Source organism: Bombyx mandarina, chromosome 16, assembly GCF_030267445.1.
Source record: "Bombyx mandarina strain Sakado chromosome 16, ASM3026744v2".
Lineage (NCBI taxonomy): Eukaryota > Metazoa > Arthropoda > Insecta > Lepidoptera > Bombycidae > Bombyx > Bombyx mandarina.
In genome coordinates this window covers 1,561,317-1,575,442 of record NC_143222.1, presented here as the reverse complement: position 1 = coordinate 1,575,442, position 14,126 = coordinate 1,561,317, and the positions used below count along the sequence as shown (strand labels likewise).

General features: G+C 37.5%; 1 protein-coding gene across 5 annotated transcripts in view; it reads right to left on the bottom strand.

Moving 5' to 3' along the window:
• Prestin (solute carrier family 26 member prestin) overlaps positions 1-14,126 on the bottom strand; it is a 63,852-nt gene that overhangs the window by 28,648 nt on the left and 21,078 nt on the right. For 3 of the 5 annotated variants that reach the window (XM_089733847.1, XM_089733848.1, XM_089733849.1), the window contains exon 2: positions 9,531-9,670. The exons of 1 other annotated variant lie outside the window; for it this stretch is intronic. In XM_089733847.1, coding sequence (XP_089589973.1) covers positions 9,531-9,592 — 62 coding nt within the window. In that variant the 5' untranslated portion in view covers positions 9,593-9,670. The remainder of the gene's footprint in view (positions 1-9,530; positions 9,671-14,126) is intronic. One more of the 5 variants, XM_089733850.1, reaches the window with a different exon arrangement.

The window sequence follows — 14,126 nt, the reverse complement described above, 5'->3', positions numbered from 1 at the left end:
ATTGTGATAACGTGTTGTTAACAATACGGTTAGAGTTTAACTGGCGTTGACCAACGGACCGACAAGCGATAACGAAACGTCACGGACGGACGAACGATTACTGATTTAATATAATAAAAGTTTATACAAAATAATAATAATTACATGAGGATGTTTGTTTGTTAAATTGCAATTAGATGAACGGGAATACCATACTGTTATTCTTGGATATCTCGCCTATGTTTAATGAAGAATCAATTTTAATTTGTTAATTATTTACTGGTGGTAGGACGTCTTGCGAGTCCGCACGGGTAGGTACCACTACCCTGCTTATTTCTGCTGTGAAGCAGTAATGCGTGTCGGTTTGAAGGGTGGAGCAGCCGTTCTAACTATACTGAGACCTTAGAACTCATATCTCAAGCTGGGTATTTACATTGTAGATGTCTATGGGATCCAGTGCCCACTTAACACCAAGTGGGTTGAGAATTCGTCCATCCATCTAAGCAATCTAGCGATGCATGTAGACAGTTGTGATCCTGTCCAACCGTTCATTGCATGGGTTTAAACGTCTCTAACAAAAAATAAAGCCCGGATGAGAAAAGAGGAGGGTTGGCGTCGGTATGCCACCTACCCGGCCGTAAAAATATAACGCCGAGCAACTAACCCGAACTAGGCTTCAGTAGCCCAGAGGAACTAAATCGCCTCTGAAATTCAGCTGCGGCCTTCCTTTAGGATTATGGAAAATTGCTAGTGCACTAGTGCACTAGCAATTTTCCCAAGAAAACTTTTACGTATGAAGTCGTCGTGGCCTAATGGATAAGACGTCCGATGCATTCGTGCTGAGCGATGTACCGGTGTTCGAATCTCAGGCGGGTACCAATTTTTCTAATGAAATACGTACTCAACAAATGTTCACGATTGACTTCCACGGTGAAGGAATAACATCGTGTAATAAAAATCAAACCCGCAAAATTATAATTTGCGTAATTACTGGTGGTAGGACCTCTTGTGAGTCCGCGCGGGTGGGTACCACCGCCCTGCCTATTTCTGCCGTGAAGCAGTAATGCGTTTCGGTTTGAAGGGTAGGGTAGCCGTTGTAACTAAAACATGAGACCTTAGAACTTATATCTCAAGGTGGGTGGCGCATTTACGTTGTAGATATCTATGGGCTCCAGTAACCACTTAACACCAGGTGGGCGGTGAGCTCGTCCAATCATCTAAGTAATAAAAAAAAAACGTATGTATTCCGTAAAGGTCCCGACCCTCAGCGCTGAGGAACACGAGGCACGGAGGAGGAGATAAGTGTCTGGTTGTAGACATATTCGAGTCTATGTTTAAAATGGCGTGGAAAACGTCAATAAAACGTAAAGAGATGCAACTTTATCTCTTCGTTCGGATGAAACGAAGGCTAGTATTGGGTTCGAGGCGTTGGAGAAAGTTCCAAGGCGATTAGGCGTTTGTCTAGAATGGTCGTTTAAAAATACTCTATCCTCATCACTGCGCCAGATCAAGCACGACCCGGTACAGTTCGTTCCGAGATATGGCATGGACACCTCTATGCTATAGATAAGAATATTATCAAAGCACACATGGTCATTTGGTTCCAGACTACGGCGATTACTCCCTATACCACGGTCAGACACTGATTTACATACTTAAACACGTTTTAATGTTAAGCCATCAAAGTTTTTTTAATTGCTTTGATGGTTGGACGATCTGGATGTGGCCATCTTGTGTCAAGTGGTTACCGGACTATGGAGACGTGCACAACGTAAATGCCATTGTTGTTGCCTCACCCTTCAGATCGAAACGCGTTACTGCTTCACGGCAGAAATAGGCAGGGCGGTGGTACCTACCCGTGTGGACTCAAAGAAGTCCTACCACCAGTAATTACGCAAATCATAATTTTGCGGGTTTGATTTTTATTACACGACTAGCTGTCCCGGCAGACTTCGTAGTGCCTCAATCGACAAATAAAATATCTAAACTTTTGTATAAAATAAACTTAAAACAAACAAAAGGAATCCGTCCGACGGGGGAGTCATCAAAGCAAAAACAAAATTGTTATTTTTATTAAATTCCGAGCATTTTCATATCTATCAACCTTTTAAACCTTCTCTGGACTTCCACAAATAATTCAAGACCAAATTTAACGAGACTAACGAACAGAAATTCATTTTTATAAAAATATTGATATATAAAGCTTCGTCGTGGAAGTCAATCGTGAACATTTGGTAGGTACTTTTTTCATTAGAAAATTTGGTACCCGCCTGCGGGATTCGAACACCGTTGCATCGCTAGATACGAATGCACCGGGCGTGTTATAAGCCACGACGAACTAAAAATTTTGACGTTATGAATACGTTATTAGTTTTACGTGTGTTACAGTGTTCACAGTCGTGTTACCACGAAAAGTATTACTGCGAAACAGTAACATGACTACTGTTACTCTACAAATAAGACCTATACTATAATTTTAATTTCGGTGATGTCTTTGGACTCCTATATCTTAATCTGATGGGTTATGAGACCGTTCACCTGCTAACGCAACAAACAATTGGCCTAAAGCCGAACGCACTACATAGTGAAGAACGGAAAAAATAAATGAAATAAAAAATTTCCAGTGGCCGAGTGATTGTAAGTTTGGCCTTCGTGTTACTACAGTTCAGCTCAATTTAGATTTAGTAATATTTATTTCATAGTATTTTTCGCGAATTAAAAAATAAATTTTACGGTTTAATCTTGTGGTTTTTTTTTAACACTAAATATACCATAACGGGTTGAATGACCCATTTCGAACTTTTGCATTGAAAATGCAAGTATCATCTTGCTTTTGCAAATTTGACTTCATTCATTTTTCTTACTAATTAATCTACAACTATTATACTTTTTTTTTTTTTCGTTTATTTTGAGTAATACTTGTCATATACCGTTAACTACCCGCTATGGTAGAAATAGGTACCAGTAAGTGTTGGTATGATTAGTGTTATATATGAGTCGACTAGTATCAAAGCCGGCAATGAGACTTGTGGATAATTATAGGTAAATCAGAAAAACGAATGATTGACTTTGTATTCCATTGGCAGTCACAAAACTCTTCTGAACGACATCTTAGATAAATAACAGGTTAAGTATTAACCTTTATTTAGTGCAGGTTTTGAACCGTATTCTTTGAAGGAGACGATTATATTCAAACTAGCGACCCGCCCTCGCTTCGCTTCGGAAACATTAAAACACACATGAAACCAAAAAAAAATAATAAAAAAAAAAATTAAAAAAAGTAGCCTATGTTCATCAGGGACAATGTCGGCTTCTAATGGAAAAAGAATTTTTCAAATCGGTCCAGTAGTTTCGGAGCCTATTCGAAACAAACAAACAAACAAATCTTTCCTCTTTATAATATTAGTATAGATCAATCTGTATTGAAATATCAATAAAATTTTTTTGTCCAAATGCACAGATTGCCACCTTTGATAATAGACGACTCATATGATTAAAATTACTTCTAATCTTTCGAACACTTTAGCGTTTTCGTGGTCGCTTGAGGGTTAGTGAGCCGGTACCATGTTCTACTTATTTAGAGAGAGAGAGAGAGAGAATACACTTTATTGCACACCAACACAATTTACATTCAAAAACAAAAACAGTCAAAAAGCACATACGTACAATAGGCGGTCTTATCGCTAAAAGCGATCTCTTCCAGACAACCGTTTAATTTACAGAAATTCTGTAAAATATAAAAAATATAGCAGCTATGTTGCGGTGTACCATATACAATACATTATTATAGAAAATATATACATATAATAAACAGATATATACCGTTTACATAATATAATGTATACCAATATACATACTTACATACAATACATACTAATATATTTACACACACATAATAAATCAACAGTATGGAAATTATAAATGATAATGATGCAACAAACAGCACTAAGCAGATAAGTAGTGTTCCTTCACCATTCTTTTAAAACAGTTTAAAGTTGGAGCACTTCTCACTGCATCCGGCAGAGCATTCCACAATCGAACCGCCTGGACGGTGAATGAATTGTCAAAGAATGATGATGAATGCACCGGCATTTTCAGTCTCAGGTTATCCGATGATCTCAGAGAAAAATTATGCGTATCACCTAGGAACTCGAAACGTTCTTTGAGATATGTAGGGGTATGGGGGTTAAAGAGAGTACAGTATAGTAATGAAAGGACATGAGTATTTACATTATGATTTTTTATTGTCTTTTTAGGCAGACGAGCATACGGCCTAACTGATGGTAAGTGGTTACCGTCGCTCGTGGAGCGAGCCAAGCCGCTGCCTGCCATTTAATAATCTCTGCAAGCCTCAACAATTTTTCTAATGAAATTGTCATAAAAATCAAACCCTAAAAATTGTAAATTATTTATTGCCCGTGTAGGCAGATGAGCATACGGTCCACCTGATGGTGAGTGGTTACTGTCGCCCATGGACTTCAGCAATGCAAGGGGCAGAGCCAAGCAGCGCTGCCTTCCGTTAAGTACTCTCCACAAGCCTCGTTTGAAGAAGGATATGTCAGAGCGCTCGGGAAACACTGCGGAGGGGAGCTCATTCTAAAGCTGGATAGTACGTGGCAAAAAAGATCTCTGGAAACGCACTGTGGATGAACGCAGTGGCTCCAGGTAGTATGGATGAACTCTACTCCGGTGGCGGGCGGTGCGATGGTAAAAACGAGATGATAGTATCATCTCAAACAATTCCTATCGTATATATCCCTTGTTCTAATTATATATTTTACATAATTACTGGTGGTTGAACGTCTTGTGAGTCCACACGGGTAGGTATCACCACCCTGCCTATTTGTGCCGTGAAGCAGCGTTTTGGTTCGAAGGGGGGCAGCGGTTTATTGTAAAAACTGAGACCTTAGAATTCATGTCTCAAGGTGGGTGGCGGCATTTACGTTGTAGATATCCAGGGGCTCCGGTAACCACTTAACACTAGTCCGTGGAGATCTTCCACCGATCGAAGCCATAAAAAAACCTTCTATAAAAACATGATATTTGTAAATCTAGTGACATCTGACGTACGGCACTGCTTTTTTTTTCCTACCTAAGTTAGCCTACCTAAGCCTTGAGAGGCTATTTCAGCGTAACCTTAACTAGTAGGTGAGCTCACGGGGCTCAAACCTGACGACGTTGCTAACACGAACCCTAGCAAGAGCTGTGCTTCGCAGAATCTACCACCGGATCGGAATCGCGACCCACTGAGAAGATCCGGCGAGAAACTCAGTGGGCTGTGTCTGAGGATTAATTTACTCGTCGAGGCCTTCGTTACAAGCGACGGGTTCGACGAGAACGATGACCGGTGCTTGAGAGTAGTGCGATGCGTCCCGACAATATGGTTGAGTGTCGCTGACCTGGACAGGTCTATAGCGGTCGGAGGAGTAGGTATGGTTTACTATGGTGGGAATAGATTATGTACTGGCGGCAAACGTCAAGTCCCCACTGATCAATATAAACAGACACTCGAAAAAACATACAAGTGATTAGAGAGACATCAGTCAGACTCCGCTGCGACTCAACATGATTATCATCATGAGTCCACAAACGTCCACTGCTTGACAAGTCTCCGCCGAGGTTCGCCATATGACCCAGGGCAGCCCCGACTAAATGTTGTTTTAATCATGCAATATTATGTGTTATTCTAATCTATAAGATATTACATTGTGAAGTTTTACTGAAATTCGTATCGTAGTCTATTTTTTAGTTTAAAAACACGATTATTTCAATTAGTTTTCTGTTAATAATCATCTACAAATAAATAAATAAACAACAGTTGTTTTATTTTTTTAAATAAAAGTACACTTGTTGCGGCATAGCTATAATAGTTAGACATTAGCTGTCGCGACACTTTTTGTAAATAATAATGTGTTCTACAAAGTCGTAATACATTCTTTTATTTTATCATCAATAGTTTTCGCAGGGCACGCGATATAAAGAATATTTTAGGTTTTAGATAATTTTTTTACACCTTGGGTTACATTATTGGAGTTTTAGTAAGGATCCCTAACTTTTTTCAAAAAAGATTACAGCCTATGTCACTCGGGAATAGTGTAGCTTCCAAACAGTGAAATAATTTTTCAAATCGGTTCAGTAGTTTCGGAGCCTATTCAATACAAACAAACAAACAAATCTTTCCCATTTGTAATATTAGTATAGATATAGAAGCATAAACAAGAGATATCTGTAATTTTCCAGAACATTTCCGATAGTACTAGTCGTTTTGATATCTGTTTTTGCTATTAGATGACAGATGGCGTTACTCGTACCTGATATAATAATAAAGATTAAAAACGCAAAACTCTTTCTGAATTTGTTACCTGTCGATTTCTGCCGAGTAAATACCATAAGCTGAAAGGTGTGTTAATATATCTATTTTTCTTTTTTTCATACCTATACGCTGGTAGAAGGCTATTCCAGATACGCGCGGACCGATAAAATCATTGTAAGAATGTAGCTAAGACGTACTTAGGATAAGTTATCTTTTCTTATCTTTCTATTCAAAACCATGTTTACTAGCAAATCTATACTAATATTATAAAGCTGAAGAGTTTGTTTGTTTGAACGCGCTAATCTCAGGAACTACTGGTCCGATTTGAAAAATTCTTTCAGTGTTAGATAGTTCATTTATCGAGGACGGCTATAGGCTATATAACATCACGCTAAGATCAATACAAGTGGAACACCAATAAAGAATGTTTCAAAATCGGGGTTATTTTTACCTTTTGAGAGCTTCCGCTGCGCGCGCTGCAGAAACGGTTAAAGTTTCGCTAAAATAATGTATGACAGAATTGTTCCCCTAAAAAAGGTCTAAAAAAAAGTCCGCGACAACATATGTCTATATATTAAGGTTGGCTCACTATAACGTTTTTTATGCTAACCGAATTTGTTCTAAAATAAAGCATTATTTGTGAACTATTCCACGCGAACGAAGTCACGGGCTAAAGCTAGTATTAACAATAAAGTATCAGTAAATGATTTAATTCAAACGAATCACTGTTGGCTCCTAATGAAATAAAATAGCAAATTATTTTTTATATAAATGTGCAAGGTATAAATTATTGGAAACAAAAATTTAAGTCTAAACCTTTATTATTATTATTTTTTATTGCTTAGATGACTGGACAAGCTCACAGCCCACCTGGTGTTAAGTGGTTACTGGAGCCCATAGACATCTACAACGTAAATGCGCCACCCACCTTGAGATATAAGTTCTAAGGTTTCCGAACGCATTACTGCTACACGGCAGAAATAGGCAGGGCGGTGGGACCTACCCGCGCGGACTCCCAAGAGGTCCTACAACTAGAGAAACAAACAACTTAATTTTCTATTACGTAGTTGGGTGATCCAAGTAAGATTATAAGCAGACTTTTTTTCCCTGCCTATGCTGATAGCCTTGAGAGGCTATTTCAGCTTCTCCTTAACGTGTAGGTAAGCTCTCGGGTCTCAAACCAGAGTGTTGCTAACACTGGCCCTAGCAAGAGCAGTGCTTCGATGAATCTACCACCGCATCGGAAACGCGACCCACTGAGAAGATCCGACGAGAAACTCAGTGAGCTGTGTCACAAACAAAATCATATTTGTGTGAAGCAATCATCTGTTTTATTGGCCTGAATCGTATAGAGGATCCCACAATTTTGGGGGCTCATTAGGGATCAGAACCCGGTATCTCTCGCATTCGGAGCAAGAATTATATACCCCTAGACATAACCAAAATATCTCATAACCTTGTCATCTAAAAGAGCCAAATTTAAGCAAATGAAGCAATAATGCGTTTCGGTTTGAAGGGTAGGGCAGCCGTTGTAACTGTACTGAGATCTTAGAACTTATATCTCAAGGTGGGTGGCGCATTTACGTTGTAAATGTCTATGGGCTGCAGTAACCACTTAACACCAGGTGGGCTGTGAGCTCGTCCACCCATCTAAGCAATAAAAAAAATAAAGTTTTAAGCCAACCCGCGAACACGGTGCTCGAAACAGCGCCAAAATCATGCCAAAATATCATTGTTAAATATTATAGTATGTAGTTTTGTTTTAGGCGCGAAAACGTAAAACATTTGGCACTGAAATTTGTTCGTATTTGCCGCGCTGTTTTTTTGAAGTTATACTTCTTTAGGCGCGTTATGAAAAATTGATGAGAGTGAAATTTTACGATGCGCGCGCACCGTGACACGAAATGAACAGAATGAAGTTGCCCACTAAATCGCTCATTACTATACGACCGACGTAACTTGGCGAGTCTGAATATAGCCGCAGGTGAACTTTCGCGCATGTACACTCGTAAAAAAAAGTGTTATTAGCATTCATTTTTTAGTAATATAAAAAACGACAAAATTATTATTTAATATAATTCATACTAAATACTATTAAATTATTAACGTTAAATATTTATTATTAATTATTTAATATTTAAATAAAGTATAATTTTATACGCGCGTACATAAGTACACGAACCATTTTTTTTCATTTCACTTTCCGCACAAAATAGTTCTAAACAAACGAGGTTCGATACAGCAGAGCAATCCGCGTAGCAACAGTCAACAGGCGACAATAACGTTTGATTGTCGAAACAAAACACGATCTAAATATTATATCAATCGCCACATCACTAAACATCGATACACGATAAGGCTATCGGCGAATGGTTCGCAATTGTGATGGATAATCCATAACGATATTACGCGTATTGATTATGAATTTAGCATTGAAATGTCGACAAAGAAGATAAAAGGCCGCGAAAGGCATTTTAGATTAGACGAAAAATATGCTGTAGGTACGGCATTAGATTGGATTTTAAATCTTGGGCTGAGTACACGGAAGTTTTTACATATATCTATACTAATATATAAATCTACAGTGTTTTTTACGGATGTTCCGTTATAACTACTGAACCATGCATCCGATTGACTTGAACCTTGGTATCTATGTAGAAAATACACGTACTTAGTGGATAGTCTAATATTTATATGAGTGTTGGACTCCCTAATAATAATGACCATATATAGTAATGTTAATTTTAATTTACTACAAAATAAAACTATAACATAGAAAATAAATTTGAATTAAAAATAGTGTAAGAAAAAATTATTTTATTGTAAAAAAAGCGTGGGGTGCATGGTACAAGTAGTTATAAATATTTTATGAACAGATATGATAATATCCTGAAAAGCACCCCACGCTTTTTTACAATGAAATCGTTTTTTCTTACACTATTTTTAAATCAAATTTATTTTCTATTTTATAGTTGGATTTTCTATAAAAGCGTATTTTGTTAGTTTTAAACTATTATTTATTTTTTATTTTTTAGTTGAATTTCAATTTTTTCAAATTTATTTTTCAAAGATTTTTTTTTTAATAATTATTTGTCTTCGGTCCTTAATAAGTCTACCAAATTTCGAGTTAATCCGACGTTTTTTAAAGGTGATCAAAATCACGTTCAAAGATTCCTTTACAAACATACATACATACGTCTGAAGCTAATAAAAGCGTATTAATAAAATCAGCACTTACCATCCGTTCGGGTTCAGTTTTTCGTTCTCCCACTCGTTCGATTTGTCACTTTCGTTTCTCATTTTATCACTTTACTATTTACAACAACAAAACACAAACAAATCTAATACATTTTATTTCTTGGACCAACACTTAATTGTCTATTCGATTTTTGGCAAGCGAATTAATATGAACGTTAATTAATTTCTAATCAATACGTCTTTAACGTTACATTGGCAGAAGGGCAAGTAGATATCGGAGTTTATTTATCTCACTTTAACGTTCGCGTCAGAAGAGGATAGAAATCCATAAAAATTTGACTTAGTATTCCTAATGTTTTTAAATGTATATTATTGCAATTCTCAACAATGTAATATGAACCAATGCGTCATATTCTGAGCAGAAAGCAAATCTTTTCGCCACAATGACTAGTGAATCTTATTTATCTTGCAGAGCAATAACTTTTATGTACTTAATCCGTTCAATTAGAAAAATCACATTTATTGCTGTCGTGTTAGAACTCATAATCGAAGTAAGACGAACGGATTAAGGACATTATTGTAATGTTTGCGTGTTTAATTATTGTATCTTTGACTGGTTTTCCTGCTTGTTTGTGACTTTGCGGTCTTGAAGGTTGATCGAGATTTTGGCGCCTAATTCACGTAACCTATAGAACAAAATTAACTCCTTTTTTCTACTTATGCTGATGATACAGATACAGGGAGCGGTACATAGGGCGCAGAACCTGACCGAGTGGAGAAGATTGACATACAGTCACGATTGCCCTGGTAGTTCTGAAGAAGAAGATGCTGATGATAACCTTGAGAGGCTATTATTTCAGTTTCGCCCTAACATGTAGGTGAGCTCACGGGGCTCAAACCGGAGTGTTGCTAACACTGGCCCTAGCAAGAGCAGTGCTTCGCAGATTCTACCACCGGATAGGAAACGCGACCCACTGTGAAGATCCCACGAGAAACTCAGTGGGCTGTTTGTGAGTTAATTCGCTCGTCGAGCCCTTAACGGTGCTTGTAGTACCTAAAAGCACCGTTAATGGATCGGCAGGATCCGTAATGACGTGTTTTGGGCGACGTATGAAATTAACTAATACTTGCAGCTGGTGGACCTTTTTACATGGTCATTTCAGAATGTAATAAAACCAAAATGGTGCTCAAATTATTATTATTTTTTATAGCACGTAATGTATATTGAAATATCCGCTAAGACACCGGGTCATCGTTTTCGTGCGTTAATGAAACAAACACTTTAACTAAGTTTATTAAAACAAATGAATATAGTACCTATATATTCACGAAGAAAACCCAATATGTTTGATTTTTTTTTTTTTTTAAGAGATTTTATGACCTGGTAACTAAGACCTTTAAGTCATGTCTTATTTTACTTTATTTTCTTAATTTTATGAAAAATGATAATACGGAGTGAAATGAAATGAAGATGATTAATTTGAGACATTAATCAACTGGGATGAAATTTAATGAAATGAGATGATATGGGATGAAATATAATCGCAGTAAAATGGTGGTCATTTACTGAGATTTTTTCAGTGGACTTTTTGGAGGAACCCGAGAAGTTACGTCCAGCAGCTTTGTTTCATTTTCCCACATTTGTGCACTTTCACAGATATTAAACAGTTAATAAACCACCATTATTACACATTTAAACCTGAAGAAACACTAAATAGACAAAATAAAACAAATCACACAACTTCACTCCTCGCGTTCCCGCCAAAAAGTCCTCATATGTTTGATTGTTTAGTTAGGGTTGCCAGACGTCCCGTATTTCCCGGGACGTTCCGTATTTTAGACTTACTTTAAAATGTCCCGGCGGAACTGACTCTGTCCCATATTCGAACCCTACGATTATAATTGTATTGATTTTTATAAATATGTTAACATACTGATAAAAATATGTTAAAACTGACGTGCTCCTCGGAGAAATATCAAAAGATAAATAAATAGAGAATGTCACTATATAATTTTGTTTCATAATTTGTCCCGGGTAAAAAACTAAATTACGGTATTTTTTTTTGGCTATTTAAGCATTTGCCCCTTATAGGCTGAAAAAAATTCTGGCAACCCTAGTCTAGATCTACGTGACGAAAATACAGGATTAAGTGAAAAAAAAGCACAAGAAAATTGCTCTTGCTAGGGCCAGTGCTAGCAAGGTCTCTGAGGTTGAGCCCTGTAAGACTACCTGCCATAGCGTAAAAAAAGGGAAAAAAAAGAAAATGATTTGCATTATCAGCTAGACCAGCGATCGGAAACCTTGGCAACGAAAAGAACCAAATATAGATAACACACAATAGAAATTTATTGCTACTATGCCCCTGGGTGGCTGGATAGGTTTTTACTGGTGGTAGGACCTCTTGTGAGTTCGCACGGGTAGGTACCACCGCCCCGCCTATTTCTGCCGTGAAGCAGTAATGCGTTTCGGTTTGAAGGGCAGCCGTTGTAACTATACTGAGACCTTAGAACTTATATCTCAAGGTGTGTGGCGCATTTACGTTGTAGATGTCTATGGGCTCCAGTAACCACTTAACACCGGGGCTGTGAGCTCGTCCACAAATCTAAGCAATAAAAAAAAAAAGCCATGAGCGACTGTGCTCATTCAGTCTCAAATTACTCCTCATACTCATCAGCCTTCGAGGACAATGGAGAGTATTAAACGGTAGGCAGCGGCTTGGCTCTACCACTGGCATTGCATAAGTCCATGGGCGATGGTAACCATTCACCATCAGGTGGGCCGTATGCTCGTCTGCCTATACGGCAATAAAAAAGAAACAATAACATATTTCCAATCAACAATTGTAAATCACAGAATATAACACAATAACACATTGATACGAGAATTCTAGGACGAACACCTCATCCACGCCTCCTACGTACAGCGTGGTATTTATTTAATGAAAAATAAATATATTATACATTAATGAACAAACGTTAGTAGATATTTTTCTTAAAACCATCTATTTGTGGCTCTTTGTGCGGACTTTGTGTGCCGTAAAATTTTAAAAACTGTGTCGTAACAAATAAAAATATATTTTTTTTATTGCTATATTGGTGGACGAGCTCACGGCTCACCTGGTGTTGAGCGGTTACCGGAGCCCATAGATATCTACAACGTAAATGCCGCCACCCACCTTGAGACAAGAGTTCTAAGGTCTCATTTGTAACAGTACAACAGCTGCCCCGCTCTTCAAACCGAAACGCATTACTGCTTCACGGCATAAATAGGCAGGGTGGTGCTACCTACCCGTGCGGACTCACAAGACGTCCTACCACCAGATTCAGTGCTGTAAACAGTTTCCGATCTAAGTATATCGCAAGAAAATTAATCATGTACCGAATGTGTTTTTAGGAACTATCACGTTCCTACAATTGGATACGCTCATGAACTATTTGGACATTAACACGATACGTTCAATAGTTCATGAACGACTACAACGGTTCTGTGGGCTTAGTCCGAGTTTTTTAACGTTCTCGATAGCGTTAAAGTTAACTCGAATTTGTATGCAGTTAGAACAGCGGCCCTAGCGGCAAACGTAGGCAAACGTTTCTACTCCATTCAAATTTGAGTTAACTTTTACGCTATCGAGAACGTTAAAAAACTCGCACTAAGCATACTATAATCGATTAAATGGGCTCACGAATTACGTCCACGGTAACACGGCTCATTCAATAGGTCACGAAAGACTACTGCTGTATTGTCATCAGCTACAATTCACTCGCGAACTACTTCTACGATAACGCGGTTCGTTCAATAGGTCACGAACGATGTCCTATGAAGCGATAGGTCTATGGGTGCTCACGAGCAACCAATGCACATTATATATATTATTGAAGTGAAAACTTCTTTAGAATCGTTGTGATTTCAAACCGGATGTAACGGAAAAAACGACAGGTAAGAGACACAAATACAAAAATGTGTAGGATGAAGCCAGCAAAGAATGAGACAGAAATATACATACTTGTTAATACAGCGCCATCTGTGAGATTTTTTAATACTAACGTGTGTATGAAAGCTCTTGTAGTGAATTTTAATTTAGGATTATACGTGAAATTAAAATATCAATTCACAGAGGGCGCTACCTTACAATTATTTACTAATGACAAAATTTTACATATACTTAAGACGTTTAGGATAATTGTATTTTAATTTTGGAAGGTTTCCCTTCTACCACGTGTGAATTGCACACATTTTGTTTTTTATGTAAATATTAACAAAAGTAAAATTTATATCCGGAACCTGATCAGCTTTAAGTGGCCATTAAAATATAATGAAAATTAGTGCACGATAAAATTACTCATGTATTATTTGCGTTTATAGAATGACGTAATGTTTTTTTTTTAAATAAAAAATAGTGTTTTTATTGCTGATTGATATAAAGAGATGACCTTTGATTCCGGAAACTTTAAATGATTAGCTAGAAAGTTCCACTCATCCTCATCCCACGACCCATCCTCAGGTTTGGGATCCACTCATCGCATTTTCCTTAATAAAAAAGAACACCCTTTTTACCCATATAGTATTCATATAGGGGTTAAATTATTTTCAAAAAAGAATCCGTTCTAAATATTATATAATTTTATGCTTTTTTTA